Below are 15995 nucleotides of genomic sequence, written 5' to 3' on the forward strand. Positions count from 1 at the left end.
AATTTAGAAAGATAAGATAAGTTTGGGGAGCATATATCTGGAATTTAACTGATTTCAAAAATCTGTGCTCTTAAGTATGAGGTTAAGGTTTGTGAGGCCTTGTTTATTCCCTTTTATACTGATTTTTAGAAAGCTGTAACAGTAGTCTAGCTCTTCTGCAGTGAAGACGAAACACAGAGAGGGATGCTCAAAATACTGGCTTTGGAGTATTACTGGCTGCACAGGTAGTTTTTGCTTTCCGAGGAGTAATAGAAAGTGGGATTGTAAACTGTGGGAGTGTGTCCAGCAACATCTGAGACAGAAGTAGTAATTAGATGTGTCAGAAAGATGCAGATAACTTGGAAGCGCTTGAAATCAAGTGAGTGTGTTTGCTTGTTCCTAATGCGGGAAGTGGTACCAGACTGGTTTGTTAGAAACATGATTTAGAACTTGAGTTTGCAGAGTCGCATTTCATGCAGTCTGCAGTCACCGCTTTACTCTTTTATAATTTCTAGTAGTTTTGAGGGTGCAAGCTGCCATTTTGGTTACAAAGGGACAGGAAACTAATAGAACTCAGTAAAACTTTCATAAAACATAAAACTAGAAAGGCTTGGTAAACTCATGCTCAGGAGGTTATATTTCAAAATTCATATTTAAATCTTTCACACTTAAAGTAAGTTAGTATCTGGTAGCTTCTCCTGCTAAACTAGGAAACTGGTTAAAATTGAGTAGAGGAAGAATTAGATTTTTTTTTTTTTAGCCATAACAAATACTATAGGCTCAAAATTTCCCATTCAAGAACAGTGTAAAACTGAAAGACATACACTCTGAAATGAAGTGTACAGGAAGAATCACTTAATTTAAAAACAATTTGAAAGGGGTGATATGGATTGTAAACTCAGAATTTCTTTGTCTCAGAGCTTTTCAGCCTTGCTGAAGTACTTTTTTTTTTTTTTTTTTTTTTCCTGGAAGGAAGGAAATTGGATGTACTGTATGTTTATAGAGATGTAGAAATAACTGCAATACATTTATTTTCACTTAATTGGTGTTGGCTGTTAGAAAAGGGAGAAAAGGAGATTGAAAAGGAGAAAATTTTCAGCAAGTTCCACGTATAAAGCAGCACTGAAAAAGAAAATGAAATGATCTGGCAGAGTTTGTGTGTCATGTTTTATCTGCGCATTTTTCATTGTTTCAAATAATAATGTGAATTTTGATCTGATCAAAAGCAGGCTGGATTGATGCTTACTCAGGCATCGTCCCTCACGTAGTTCTGTTAATGCATGACTTTTTGGAAAGCACAGGAGGAGGGATGTAAATGCACGTGATTTTTCAGAGACCATACTGCACTCTTGGGTGACAGTAAGCTTACCAGAGTATTTCTTAATAATGTGTAACTTGAGAAGAGTTTGCTGCATTATTCGTGAACCTGTGAATTCGTGAAAAGGGAAAAAAAAAAAAAAAAAAAAAAAAAAAAGAAAACATGTACAACTATCTTGGCACTATATAAGATGCTTCTGCTGTCCAAGGGGACAGTCCCACTTCATCAGATGATAGCCTATCTGTCCTTCCCTGCTCCTCCTTTGTATCACTGTTCATGTTTAGCAATTGTGCAGTGAATTGTGGTACAGATGAAGACTAACCTTGCAAAAATATTTGTGAAAGCAGGGAGAAAAAGCAGAATAGCCCTGTCCTGGTTTCAGGTAGGACAGAGTTAATTTTCCTCCTAGTAGCTGGCAGGGTGCTATGTTTTGGATTAGAATGAGAAGAGCGCTGATAACATGCTGATGTTTTAATTGTTGCAGAGCAGTGCTTACACCAAGCCAAGGACTTTTCAGCTTCTCGCTCTGTCCTGCTAGCGAGCAGGCTGGGGGTGCAGCAGGAGCTGGGAGGGGACAGACCCAGGACAGCTGACCCAAACTGGCCAAAGGGGTATTCCATACCATCTGACGTCATGCTGAACAATATATAGGGGTGGCTAGCCGGGGTGGAGGGGGGGGCCGGCTGCTCGGGGATAGGCTGGGCATCGGTCAACGGGTGGTGAGCAATTGCATTGTGCATCACTTATTTCGTACACATTATTACTATTAATACTATTATTATTATTATTATTATTATTATTATTATTATTCTTTTCCCTGTCTTAATAAACTGTCCTTATCTCAACTCACAGACTTCACTTTCCCGTTTCTCTCCCCCATCCCGGAGAGGGAGGGGGGAGGGTGAGCGAACGGCTGTGTGGTGTTTGGCTGCCAGCCGGGCTAAACCACAACAAGCCCTTTTCACTGGAAAATCACCGTTCAAGCCAACATGCAGCCACAACCTTAAAGATGGTTTAAAAGCTGTTTGTCTCTATATTAAATTCCCATATTTATTTTACCCATCTGTGAACATTCCATTATCATGTTCCCAGGAAGTTTCTTGCCCCCATTTGGGGATAGGGAATGGAAGATGTTCCCTTTGGCATAGTCTCAAAACTTTATGCATAGCTAGCAGTATGTCAGCCTTTGAGGCAAAATATGTTGGATATTACATTTACGGGTAAATGGTCTCTTTGTGTTTGTTATGATATATATTGTGTCTTCAGTACAGTGCCTGGATTTCCAGTCATAGCTCTCTCTGGAGCCCTGGAAGCTTATGTGACAGTAAGACACCTCACAGTCTTGTACTATGGCAGCAAACTGATTCGAAGTACTCTCTGACATTATGGCATTCCCACTCCCAGGACACAGGAATTTTATCATCCGGTTGTTGCCATAGTTTTGCAAATTGCTAAGGTTCATTGTGTCACACTTTTATTACCAACCAAATTAAATTTAGCTTTTGTTACTGGAGAAATAATAGGAGAATAAAAATGCTTACACTGGCAAAATAGTTTTTTTTTTAGTAGACTAAAATGAAATTTCAGTTCTACATAGAAAGTAGTAATATCAGAGAAACACGCCTAAATAAATCAGAAAACATGCTGGAACTCAACCTTATGAATCTGCCTAATCTCAGGATCTTGTTGGGTTTGATTCTGTGCTTATTGAATGCAGTGGGAAAGCTACCAATAATTACAATAGAAAAGGATTAGAGCCATTCACTCTTTATAGATTCATTCAGTTTGGAAAAAATCACATGTAGCTCCTCTATACTCCCATTCTACAAAGTGACAGCATCAAAGGAATTATTCTTATGCTCATGTGGAAGAATACATTATCTTGTCTGGAGTGACTCTGTTAGTTAGATTCTGCAGCCCCTTTTAGTGCTATGGACCTTTTCTTTCCTCTCAAAAGGTTGTTGTAGTATTTAAAATGCGTTTTCTCTTCTATATTACAAACCCATCTATTTTTGTCATTTCCTAATTAAAATCTAATGTTCATCCTTTTAAAATGCATAACTTCTGTCTACTTATAGCTAGAAATATATTTTGCTTATTTCTTTAGAAGATGTTGGAAAAGCATGTTTATCCTCAAAATTAGCATTGTTTCAATTTTGGAGAAAGCACTGCGCAGAGATCTGAATTACTTGCCAACCCCCTGCAAATGAGTGGCAAAGCTGGAAACAGAGCTCAGGTCTCTTGTGCTATAGTTCTGAGAGAGCTCTACCTCACTCTTTTTTTTTTTCTTTTTTTTTAAGCCTTACTGTGTCAATTTAAAAAAAAAAATCTTGCAATGCTTTATTTTTTAAAACTTTTATCATTTTTTTGGTCTGTCTACTATGAGCTCTGAAATGCATCTCAATGAGGCATTTACCAACAGGCTCTGCATCAGCCGATAGCTTCTTGTCAAGACTTATGACAAAATTCATTCTCAGTGTGAATCTTTTTCACGGTCTGCACAGAAGCTCGTCAGCACCAGTGGGAACATTGTGTGCCAAGTGAGAGTGGAATGTGTAATGGGGATACGCAGCATCCACCAGTGCTGAATTTTTGGATTTATGTGAGTTGACCTTACCGTATACACTTCACAGCAGATACACAGCCCGTTGTTCTTTGTGAAAGTATGTGTGATGTCTAGCAGAGCAGGCCTGATCATAGGAGCTCCTGTTAATGCTATGCACTGGGGTCTGTTAGGAGGAAAAAACAGGTTGTATTTAATTAGGTAATGTACTTATTCAGAGTAAGCCATTCAGCTGTTCACTGGAAATCTTACCTGAAGTTTTTCACGTGATCTTCCACTGCAGTTAATGCCAGAGCACTGTCTAAGGCATTAATATAGTAAAGAGCTTGTGTAGAAGAGCCCCAATTTACTTCTGCATATAATAAAGATAAATAATGCGTATTAAACCCTGGGATTTTCTCTGTTTTCTATTACAAAGGTCGGCAATCGTTACCTATGAGCCAAAACAGCGTATATTCTCCCGTGCTTAGATATAGATCTACCTTTCTTTATGCTTCATAAGAACAAGTTAGTTTGTGTGATGCAAAAACAACATGCAAATGAATTGTCTCATTTTTATAAAAAGCATAAGCAACATTCTTTCTCTGCTTGGGAAATGTTTTTTTCTATGTTTCATTAACTTTGTACCCTTCCCCCGTGTATAAAATGGACAGCCCTGAGCAATGCATTTGGTGTGGAATTTCAGGAAGTTCAAATTAATCCATTAGCAGGGAACATCACAAGCTCTAGTTAGTTCTATTCTTCTGTATGGGGAAAAAATTGTTCTCCCAAACTAATTTTGGCATATATATCCTGTCTTCTCTGTTGTATAGCTCTTTGGTGGAAGGAGACAGATGAGGAACAACTTTCCACATTGAGGTCAACATGAATGCAGATCAAGTCCAGTTATGTCAAGGTACAGAGCTACTGCTTAGTGAAACTAAGTGGAGGGATGTCTAGAGGCCTTCTTTTCTGAGGAATATTAGACTTTTTTGAACCACTCTGTTGTTGGTAGGTAGGTGCTGAACAAAAGTCACTATCTTGGAGAGTTGGAGATGGATAGCTTTTTGCTTGGTGTCTTCAGTGAATGTAACCAGGCTTTAAGCTGTTACTTTCCAGCAAGGACATTGGCAATATACTAGGAAAAGGGTAACGATCTTCAAATGCCTTTCTGACACCCCATCTTTTCACAGCTGCATTCTCCTACATGGTGTACAGGGAGAGAACCACAGACCATCCCAGTAGGTATGAGAGCACAAACAGGGAGGACACACAACAGTGAAGTAATATACACAGAAAAGAGTAACACAGGCTCAGACCAGGTGCTGCTGTATCAAGCTAGCTGCAATGAAAGCACATCTTATGCTGGGAGATTTGCCTTTTTTCTTTGTATTATTTGTTTCACTGAACAAGGTATTCAGATGGTTAGCACTGAAATCTGGACCTGGGTTAGTTTAGTCTTGGCTATGAATAACCAGACTAAGTTGTCTCATACTGGTGCTGTATTGCAATAGTGCACAGATTTCTGAGGACAGCTCCTGTGATTTGCTGAGCTACTAAGCAATCTTTTCCAGCAGTAAAATGTGCCTGTCTTTCGTGATTTACTGAGGAATTATATGAAGGTACTAGGGAAAGATCAGTTCACGAATAATGCAGCTTGTATTTTTATTGTATAGTGGCAGCAGGTTTCACTTTTGAGTGAGGATGCCAGATGAGACAGCTAAGAGCACAGCAAAATTCAAGCAAGGTTTTGTGTATGGATGGAAAAAAGTTATGAGTGATACTCAAGTGAAAGCCCAAATTAACTCTGTAATAACGATGTGGGAATAAACTGGTGTGCTGGAACATTTATACAAAGCCCTGAACCTGAAGTGCTTGTTAAAAAGGCAAAAGTTCAGAAGACTATTGTCTTAATCTATTTTATATAAAGTGGGATTTAATATGGTGGTTCAAACTTCCCCATAAGGAAAGGTGTTTAAGAAGAAGGAATGGCTGCTTCTGTAAGCAGAATTAATTCCGGTAAAGTCTGCTGAGGCTGCATAACATATACATAAAATAAGTATCTTGTGGCCTTACCTGGTTTCTTATATGTTACATAAATATATAGAAAGAGTTCAATGGCATAAGTGATGAGAGCTGCCCACCAGTTGATGACAAACATGACGCCACAGCACAACAGGGCTCCAAAGAGTGATACCCACATGTTATAATATCTGAACGCAGGTCTCCAACCTGTTTAAAGAGAATTGAGGAAATTAGAAGAGCAGAAAAATACAGAAAGCAAATGGTGATCCACTGCTCTTGCACATACAGACTCACATGCAGTTTTTCTCAGGCTCTGTCAGAAGGGGTGGGAGGGGTATGTGCAAGTTCTCAGGCAACAGGTACTTCCAGGGAATTGGCTGCTTTAGATTTCTATACATACCAAGTACTGGGGCTTGCAAGCCATTCACTATAACCTGTTTCCTACTGCTTTGTCCAGCCTCACTTTGAATAGCTGTTCTGCTTATATGTGTTTTTGCCAAATTAAAGTTCACTGGTTCAGAACTGAAAATAGGTTTTCCTGTAACTTCAGGTAATAGGTTATTACGTCCTTTTGATGCATATGCATAGAACTTATTAATAGGAGCTAAATGCTTGCTGAGAGGAGAGTTTGTCCCAATGCTCTAAGTGCATGTGTCTTTTAAATTTGGAAATTGCCTGGCCTCGCTGCATAAAAATAAAATCATTGGCAATTGACTTTAGAAAGATATTATTCCTGTTGCTCTTCAGCTGCAGTATTGAATTCTTCCCCTGCTAGCAATTAAAATGAAGCAAGCAGTGAGCCTCCATGGTTTGCAGGTCTCTGCCAGGTGTTCTACAGAGCAGACTCTTTGGAGAGGAGAAAAGCACTGAAGATACAAGGAGAGGTTGAGCAACCCTATCTTGGATCATCTTTGTAATGAGGGAATGGGAAGGTCCTGCTGTGAAGAAATTTGCTATCCTGCAGCCTTGCAATTATGATAATCTATCACTGTGAATTGGCAGAAATTAACTGGAGGAAATGAGAAAAAAAAATGGGTACAGTTTTGTCAGGAAATGTTAAGTAGTGGCAGAGTTGAATCAGATGCACGTACATGAAATCTGTAGAGGTAATTTTTACTCAGCTCTAAGGCCATGTAGAGCAGATCTGCATTTGTTCAGCTGTGCAGGTAATTAGCAGAAGTGTTCATCTTTTCTGCCCTCTGAACAAATGGCACCATGCAGATCTGTAGGAAGGAAGTTGATGTAGGCATTTGTGCTACCACTGCAGGTTTCTTCACACTGGAAATCAAAAATGTGTTCCCTGCTTCTTGAATTGAATAATTGATTCATACCAGCAGGAACATGTCTTTCCTGTGTGCCCAAAACCGTGCTGCTCAGCTGATTGACTTTAGTCCTTAAGGTGTCACCCCTCCATTAATGATGATGATGAGGACTGTTCATCTGTGGTGATGCATATACCTGCAAGCCTGTATTTTCTCTTGCTGTACAAGTGTAGAGGGTAACTCCCAAGTTACCCTTGTAGAGGCCCTCATTGTGTTCCACCCTACATTTCTTCTACTAGCCACCGCCGAGCTGTCCTGATGCTGTTCTGGGGACCTGCTCTTGTTCTGTGTGTTCCCTTCAAGGCTGTATTACTTCTAGCATAGTTACTGCTCATGAACCTTCTGCAAATTTCACCATAGTTCTGGCAGAGACAGGCATAATGATACCCCACTATACCTTGCTTACTTTATGTGGTCAGAGGTAGTATAGCTTTTCATTCATCCATGTTGAGTGATAGTGAGGAGAAAAACACCCTAAGGAAGAGCTTTTCTGCTCCAGTGGGATCCACCAAAGTCTTTTTCATCTTGAACAACTGCAGGGAATGTAAGGGCTATAGCCATTATTTTTGTCTCTTGCAGATAAATAAAATCATATTCAATGGGAGCAGTAAAACCTCAGATCACATAGCTTAGATGTTTTACAGGTACTGCAGCTTTCTTTGACATACAGTTGAAAACTTGCGGAGATAAGTCTGTGTAGCCCACCCTTAAATCACTGGTGAATGCCGACTCACCTGGAGATTTTGCATATGAGGCATGAAAGCAGGAGAAATTAATCAAAGCATATGAAGCCAGGAAGAAATTGGAGATGATGGGAGCAATGGTATTCAGTTCAGCTGCAAGACACACACACAATTCAGACACAGGCATCAGTTTCCTAGGTTGTGGATAGCTTTCTTCTGACTGCATTAAATCTGGATACTGTCTGAATTTTTTATTCAGGGAGAGTTTGGCTATTTTCCTGTGGTACTAATTTAAGGCCACCTTGATATACCCTCACTTATATTAGTGTGTCTGCTCATTTTAATAATATATATGCCATGTAAGGTTATACTTGATACTCCAGTTCTGCAGACTGCCTCTTAATGATGTGGATCTGGTATGAATTTCAGAGCTTTACATATGTGATTTAGATCACACTTGTTTCTTGAAAGGCTTTTAGTCAAAATGTATTGTTTTGCTTTTTAAATGGCGATCTGAATTCTCTCTACTAAACTTCCCATTTATTGAGTGTCACACAATTTGAAATTGAAATCTCGGAAAAATTAATTTTAAAAATCCAACCCCCCAGAATTACTGCTAATAGTGATAGCACACTCAGTACAGTAGCTAAGTTTTTGTGCCACCAGTGCTGGCAATTTGGGCTGTGCCTTTGAGCTGGTTGTGGGGAAGGCTTGGCAGAGTAGGCCTCCTAATTATCTCAAAATTATTTCACATCCATACGCAATATGAACTGGAAATACATTTTCAAAGTCGGATATTGCCTTATTTGATATAGTTCTAAGTGCTGCCTTCTTACAGTGAAATGAACAGGAGCTGCACCTACTTAGTATCTTTGGCAATGAGGCTCTGGTTGTACTGAGATATTACCAGAGCCCCCGTTTGTTTCTCTTTGCTTTAAGAGTGATGAAACTGCTGCCAGGGTTTTGAGTGTGCTTACCTGACTGGAATTTTTTCTAACCATAGCTAATCATTGTATTAAAATATCAGTTTATATACTTTCAAAACATATAGTGCAGTTATGTAATTATATACAAACCAATCAATATGAACGCCATAGCAATCACGAAAGTGAGAACATATCCCCTGATTGGCTCGTTGTTTTTTCCATATCCTTTGGCAAAGAAGTGGAGCCCTTTGTAGACGTTGTCCTTGCAAAGAGCCTGGTAGACAAATCAGAATTTAATTCTGCTGAGCAGTGATCTCTTTCAGAAGAAATTCACTGTATGTGAGTGACAGCTTGTGCTAGGCTTTTGCTAAACAAAAATTAAATCTTAGTACTTCAAGTCCATCTATTGCTATGGCATGTAAATGTTCAAATAAGGTGATAAGCCAACATCCTGCTAAATTATAGCAGAAAAAACAATCACAGTCATTTGACACTTATCCAGTGCTTTAAAAAGACATGAACAGAATTAAGTACAGCCTAAACTGGAGGAAACTGTCACAGAAATCAGAGCTTGGCTGTAAGGTGTGCAAGCTATCGTTCTGTCCTGTGCCCTGTGTTCCCATTCACATTGCTGGGAAGCACGTTGCTGGTTCCCTGGCGGTGTGTGGAGAGAGCCTGTCTGAGCACACCTGCCAGTACAGGAATGAGGGCTGCCGCATGTTCCTGGCATTACTGAGCTACAGGTTGGCTTTCTGTAAGGAGATAGAAGTGGTCCTGAAAATAGCCTTGAACCTATCGAAAACCAGCACCTGTTTCTGCCACCAAGCTGAGCTCTGACCAAAGGAACATTACCATCCTAAATGCTCCCCCCTCTGTGAGGGTGCCAAGACCTGTCTGTTTCTGTAAAAAAAAAACATTCTACGTGCTGTTTCCCTTGGTTTGTCCTTCTACATATGTCACTGTTGTTTAAATACCTATCACGTTTGGCACAGAGTTCGACTAAATTGTTCATATTTGAAGTAAAATAGAGTATAAGGAAATGGATATTTTGATTTTTACCTGGAAAACTTTGGGTGCACTGACAAGAGATGCCAGAGCTGATGACAGAGTAGCAGAAAAGATGCCAGCTGTGATGAGAGGACCAAAGCCAGACACCATACTCATCACCTTAAAAAAAAAAAAAAAAAAAAAAAAGGAAAAAAGAATAATCAGACTTGCATTTGGATACATTTTTGATCACAGATCCATTTAAGTACTCTACGTACAGCTTTTCATGGTCCTAAATTCAATATACTACAAACTAGCTGTGAGGTAGGGGAGTAGTGTTATTCCTGTTTCAGTGAAAAGCAACTGAGGCACAGCTGAATTTTTATAAAAACCTGCAGCTGTCTGCTGAGGTAAATGATAAATGAAAATAAATAAAATGATAATTTCCTTACCTCCTGTACTGACTGGCTGCTATAAGTCACAGTCTCTGCTTGATGGGTAAATAGTCAGTGGTAGTAAAAAGGGAAAGTGGAAACAGCAGGAAAGAGCCCCAAAGTGCTAAATGTGGTCAGAGGGTCTGAGTTTTTTTTTTGTTTGTTTTCTTTTAATTATTATTATTATTAAATATGGCTAAAAAAGGAAGAGAAGAATACATGACTGTGCTGGTACAACAGCCACACCGCAAACTGTGATGCTGGGCACCATCAGGCCTCCCTCAGCCCTTCCGGAGGGGCCTTTCCTGGCTTTTACCACTATTAAAATAAAAGGGCTGCTAAGTTCAGAAGCACCAGAGAAGGAAGAAAAAGATGAAGTGGATGGATGTGATTACCAGATGCTTTTCGGTGTGTAGGAAGTACTCCAGGAAAGAGAGCAGTTAATTCTGGAGATTTGTCAGATGAAGACATAATTTTTTCTGACTTCACTCTGGCAAGGATAAACACGAGAAATGAAGCTCTGCATGGCTTGAGTGAGGTCACTGTTTTTAAGGGTTCCCCTGAGCCTGGGCAGCTGAACTGAGGTGGGAACGAGGAAGGAAGGAAAACAGTCTGTGAAGGAATGAAAAGTAGTCTGCAACAGGAACAGCATATCCCTTTAAAGGTGGTTACCCAGCCCTGTCATTTAGCAGAACCAGCTGGGGAAAAAAAAAAAAGCAAATGTCTTTAAAAGTTCGAAATGTCTAGTTGAAAAGCATGTGCAGGTAGGTGGTGAGCTCCTCTCGTGGCTGTGAAGCTGAGGGGCTGAACAGACATCCGGGAGCCATGATTGTGGTGCTGCAGAAGAACTGCTTTTCTTTGATCCTTTGCCTAAGCTCTATTTTGAAGAATAAAAATGGCAGACAGTATCTCTGGCCTAGGAGAAAGATCGCATTACTTCCCACTTGACTATTTTTGGATACTTTTTTTTTATAAGAAATCAGAACTCTGGCTTTGGTACTGTGGCACAAGCCTATAACAGCGGCCACAGCACCCCTGAGGTAAAAATCACATTCATGTGTAAAGAGCAGTGAGATGAGCTGCTCATCTGACAGGAGTTCCTGAGGTCTTTTTTAAGTCTAGGCTTTGAGTTTGAAGGTGTTGGAGTATATACTGTTGCATGGTACTTCTTGAAAGGGGAGATGAAGACCTTAGCAGAGTGCTGGGAAGGCTAGTGATGGCAGTGTGAAGGTAATAAGGAATGCAGGGACGTTTTGCTTTGATTATTCCTACAGTTTTAGACTTTTTTTTAGATGAAAGTGGATGTCCTGTTGCAGTCAGTTGTCAGTAAATAATATTTTTGCATGTTTGTACTTATGTATTCATGCATTGCTTATGATTATACATATTATTTCATTAAAACCTGAAAATTATTCATCAGCCCATAATCACATGGCTGATTTCTGCATCTGGAAAAATCGTAGCCTAGGTTGCAGGCAGATGATCCATTGCAGCTCATTCCAGATACAACTGTATCATTGATGTTCCCAGTAGCATCTCGGACAACACAGGAGGCTGTGGAAACAACAGCATATTATTATTTTCCTTCCTTGTGGTGCCACAAGAATGTTCTTGCTGTACGTTGACTCAGTCTGGATATATTTTGTACAATCACTGCCTCAGTGTCATGCCAAAGAGTAATGTTTTCATGTCAGGCAGAGATTACTTCCCTGTACTTGGGCTAAGTTTCTTATGTTATCCGTAAGCAACTATTTACTTCTGTTACTCTTAAAATAGTCAAATAGTTGACTAATGAAGACTAGCATTTTTCTAAAAGTAGAGAACCAGACACTGGAGATCAATAATAAGTTAACTGAGAAGTAGATTGTCAGTCTGTGACAAATTTTACAAGTGTCAGTATTCAAAGGTAACGTGTCAATGCGGGTCCTAGGTCCAGACATACTTTTTTTTTTGGTTTAACAAGGACACACAGTTGCTTTAGAGACCCAGATCCTCATCTGTTTAAATTGTTGCAGCCCTACAAAGATCAGTACAGTAAGAAAAACTTTGAACAGGAGAAATTGCCTATAGTCCTTGTGTTTCATGATAATGTTTATGCTGTTTTTTCTTGTTTGCTGCCAGAAGGGGAAGAAACACATGGAGTTAATGTAGAAAGCTGATCTCTACATCTTTAACAGCCAAAGCGTAAGTTTATATGGTATTTTCAAACATGTCAAAAATGTTATTGAGAACCAAAGTAACCGTTATCTATTTAGCAAATCAGTATATAAATAAATAAATATTACACTGAATAGTAGACAGCTCTGAAGTTGAAATACAGCTATTGCTTGTGAGAACAGAACAATGTGTTAACACAAATTTATAAGAAAACAAAGAACGACTGCTGCGACTGTAATTGCAGGTGAAATGTAGATCCAAATCATGTGATATCTGAGCTGAAATTTGACTCGAGTATTCTGTCTTTTGCATAAAGTACAAGGATTGCTAAAGTCAGGAAGACTTGAGATTCATCTCCCAGGAAAGTGAGTACCCTGCAGGACTTTCATACAATGCTGGGATATTTGGTCATGAGGAGGAGTGTCATTTACAACACTCGTTATTACTGTACTGTTCAAATAGAAGAAAAAAAAATATTTCTTGATCAGAAATTTAATATACCCTTGTAATGAGAACTTAATTGCATGTTTCTCCAACACAGTACCTGGTCTCCTTTTTACACTTGTGTCCATTTTTGTTACCTCACATTCCAATATTGTAGAGCAGTTAGTAACATAGAGCATCTTCTTGAAGAGAGGCAATTGATTTGTCTTTGATACACAACATATAAAATAAGCGTGTTGCCATGACATTGATGAATGCTTACTAAGACTAATGAGAGTAAATAGAAGCATATGAAACTTCAACGTGAACGAGAAACAACAGATGAGCAGATTGATTTGAAGTTTTTGAATCTTTACTACACTCTTGGATACTATAGGCTAGTAGTCTTTGTCACTGAATCAAATGCAAAAGGAATTGTATAAGTTCTATGAAAATCATTTTTCTATTCTTGTGTAAACTCAAACAAGGCAAATGTCATCCAGCTGCCAAACAGGGACTTTTGTTTCTGCTGATTATTTCTTTTTATTCACTGTTTTTACATTCAATAAAATCAAAGCAACTGTTTCTACACAAAAAATTCACAGGATGAAAAAGTGTGGAGTTTAATCAGTCATTTGCATACTAGGCTTTCAGACTTTCATATCTGTATAAATTAAGACATGAAACAGAGGCTCTATACTTACCTGCACATATTGCAACGCCTATGTAAGCAACTGTTGTTATCAGAATGGCCAGCATTGTTCCTTTGGGTATTGCACCTTGTGGATCCTTAAAATAAAGCAGTGACCAAAAAACACTGTGAGTTCACGTGCTGCACTTTGATTCCATTTGCATACCAGTGAGTCCTACCACACTGCAACATGAAGATACTTTTAGAAGGTACAATTTTATCACTTACAGCTGCACCAACATCTCCTGTCCCAGCACATCGATAGCCATGAAACAGTCTGTGGTGCCATGCTCCTACCCCTGTCCCTAGAGAAACATATTCTGCAGGAGCAGAGCTAATGCTTACAGCAGCAGGAGAGTCCTAAACTCTGCATTTCTGGGTGCTCTAAACTCCCCTTACATTGCTGCAATGGCCTTTATTTGAATGTCTTAATGATAAAATGGATAAATAGTTCCTGAACTAAATATCTAGTTGCTTGAATCGGTAGAGTGGGTCCAGATGATTGTTGGATGGTCACATCCAGGCCATGAGGCTATTCCGTTCAACATGACATCTTTCTCTAGCAGTAGGTAATAGATGTGCAGGCAGCCACTTAAAGACGTGAATACAGCTCACGTTCTCACTAACCCTTCTGTGTCTTTGTAATCGGATCAGGCTTTTGCTGTAAGCAATTGTTTAAGCAAGTGTAACACACTTCTACATTAACGCAGTTTATGAGGTTGTTATCATGCTTGTGCAGATGACAAGATTGGACCGTTTTTGGTTAATCAGTAAGATAGCTGCGTATAGTTACCGTGAACGGAATACAGTACTTTTGTGATCAGCAACTAGTAATTGTTAGTACTTGTATCTTGACAACAAACTACTCCTCACTATTTTGATGTTTAAATTAGATGTTTTAATAAGGCTGGGTTATAATGCTTATAGACTGTCTCACAATAATATCAGCTTCATTCATGCAACTGTAAGTAAAAGAATCTGCGTTATACATTGTAATTTTAAAGTGGTTTTCAATACCAACCAACCTTATAATTTACTGTGTGTTTGTTTCTGGTAGGAAGCACTCTGTGAATTGTCTTGTTAAGTTCCTTTGGTGATTTTTTTTTTTTGTCATAGGTGCCTGGAATACATTTAAGCCACAAATTTTTATACTTTTACAACAACTATGCTAATTGCATGGAAAAATATGTATATAATTTTGGTGACTTGTGTGAAACACGGATGAATGACTTAACTGCATAAATAATTAATATATATTTTTTTTAATGAGGTAAGGGCTTATTGAACTGAAAAATAACTTCAAAGTCATTTCAGCTCCATAAGACCTTTTGCCCTGAGATCGTGGTAATTTTAATTTATACAGTTTTGGTGTGCATCTCTTAGGTCACTGTTTCTGTAGTTTTGTGCTGCGGTCTTAATCACTGTAATCTTAAATCTTAGGGTTAAAGCTTCTTGCTGATTTGCAACTTTTAAATTATATTAATAATTAAACACATTTAATATGCCGTTAGCATTTTGAGGCCTGCTCCAAAACCCTCTGAAGTCACTAGGAAGATGAGCTCTTTCCATAAGCAGACTTTGGAGTAGCCTACTACTTAAGTGTGTAGTGGCTACAGAAGCATGTACACAGGTGTTTGTAACAAATTCTAAAGAAAGTTTAGTTTGTCAATCTTACACTTTAAATACTCAGCTTGTCTTTTGGATTTCTGTGGAGGCTGGTTAATTTAATTAGATCTGTCTAATGCATCTAAACGTGCTCAGTGGGGAATCTGCAGTGTGGAGGAGCTGGTCATAGACTTTTACTTATTGCCAGACTGAAACAGCTGCAGGGAGCCAACAGGAGAACTGGTTCTCTTGGTTTGTTCAGACTCTTTCAAATAGCTTATGAAAGAAGTGCTGCTGCTTTGGGAGCTTGCCATAGATAGAGAGTACCATGTATGGCAAAAGAATTATTTTTGCTTGATAAAAGGATGGAGATTGTGTGAGGCTGATTCAGTCCCAGTGGACAGAAGTACAATGATTTTTTTTAATTAAAAATGGAATCTCATAAATGTTATTAGTGGCTCAGTTTCTATGTATTTCTCTCTGTGCTTGGCTTCAAAAGCAGTCTTCTGAAAACAAAGGAGATGAGGCATAGAGTCAGTGTAAGGAAGGGAAACAAAACCGGCTGTCAGGGTTGGTAGGATCCTGGTGAACTTGTGACTGCTTTGCCAATGCAGAACTAGCAGACCTTTGGTCAAATCGTTAAGGTACTAAAGACAGTGAGTCTATATGATAAAATCAAATAACATCATTTGACATGCTGGGGCAATCTAGGTGTAAGCCAGTTCTTTTTGGTGACTTTTTAGCATTTTATTTGTGGTGTTTTTGTTGTTTGTTTAAGTATGAGATTCCAAAGCTTGTGTTATAGATACCCTGCTTCCTACCCTGTTGCATTTTTGATTTTCTTGTAATGCTGCAAAGTATTGCATTGCTGTATATTTGCTAGAGATGTTTTACAAAATGCTT

The 15995-nt window shown here is 38.9% G+C and overlaps 1 protein-coding gene and 1 long non-coding RNA gene across 2 annotated transcripts in view; one reads left to right on the plus strand and one right to left on the minus strand.

The window, feature by feature from the left end:
* LOC118251666 (uncharacterized) overlaps positions 1-15995 on the plus strand; it is a 53122-nt gene that overhangs the window by 22109 nt on the left and 15018 nt on the right. The gene's annotated exons all lie outside the window — the stretch shown is intronic.
* Positions 1-15995, minus strand: part of SLC12A1 (solute carrier family 12 member 1) — a 49655-nt gene that overhangs the window by 18310 nt on the left and 15350 nt on the right. Inside the window, exons 9-16 of the mRNA XM_035554035.2 lie at positions 13501-13585; positions 11619-11770; positions 9855-9962; positions 8946-9069; positions 7921-8022; positions 5916-6071; positions 4113-4212; positions 3915-4026 (exon numbers count right to left, since the gene is read on the minus strand). Coding sequence (XP_035409928.1) covers positions 3915-4026; positions 4113-4212; positions 5916-6071; positions 7921-8022; positions 8946-9069; positions 9855-9962; positions 11619-11770; positions 13501-13585 — 939 coding nt within the window. The remainder of the gene's footprint in view (positions 1-3914; positions 4027-4112; positions 4213-5915; positions 6072-7920; positions 8023-8945; positions 9070-9854; positions 9963-11618; positions 11771-13500; positions 13586-15995) is intronic.

This window comes from Cygnus atratus, chromosome 11 (genome assembly GCF_013377495.2).
Source record: "Cygnus atratus isolate AKBS03 ecotype Queensland, Australia chromosome 11, CAtr_DNAZoo_HiC_assembly, whole genome shotgun sequence".
Lineage (NCBI taxonomy): Eukaryota > Metazoa > Chordata > Aves > Anseriformes > Anatidae > Cygnus > Cygnus atratus.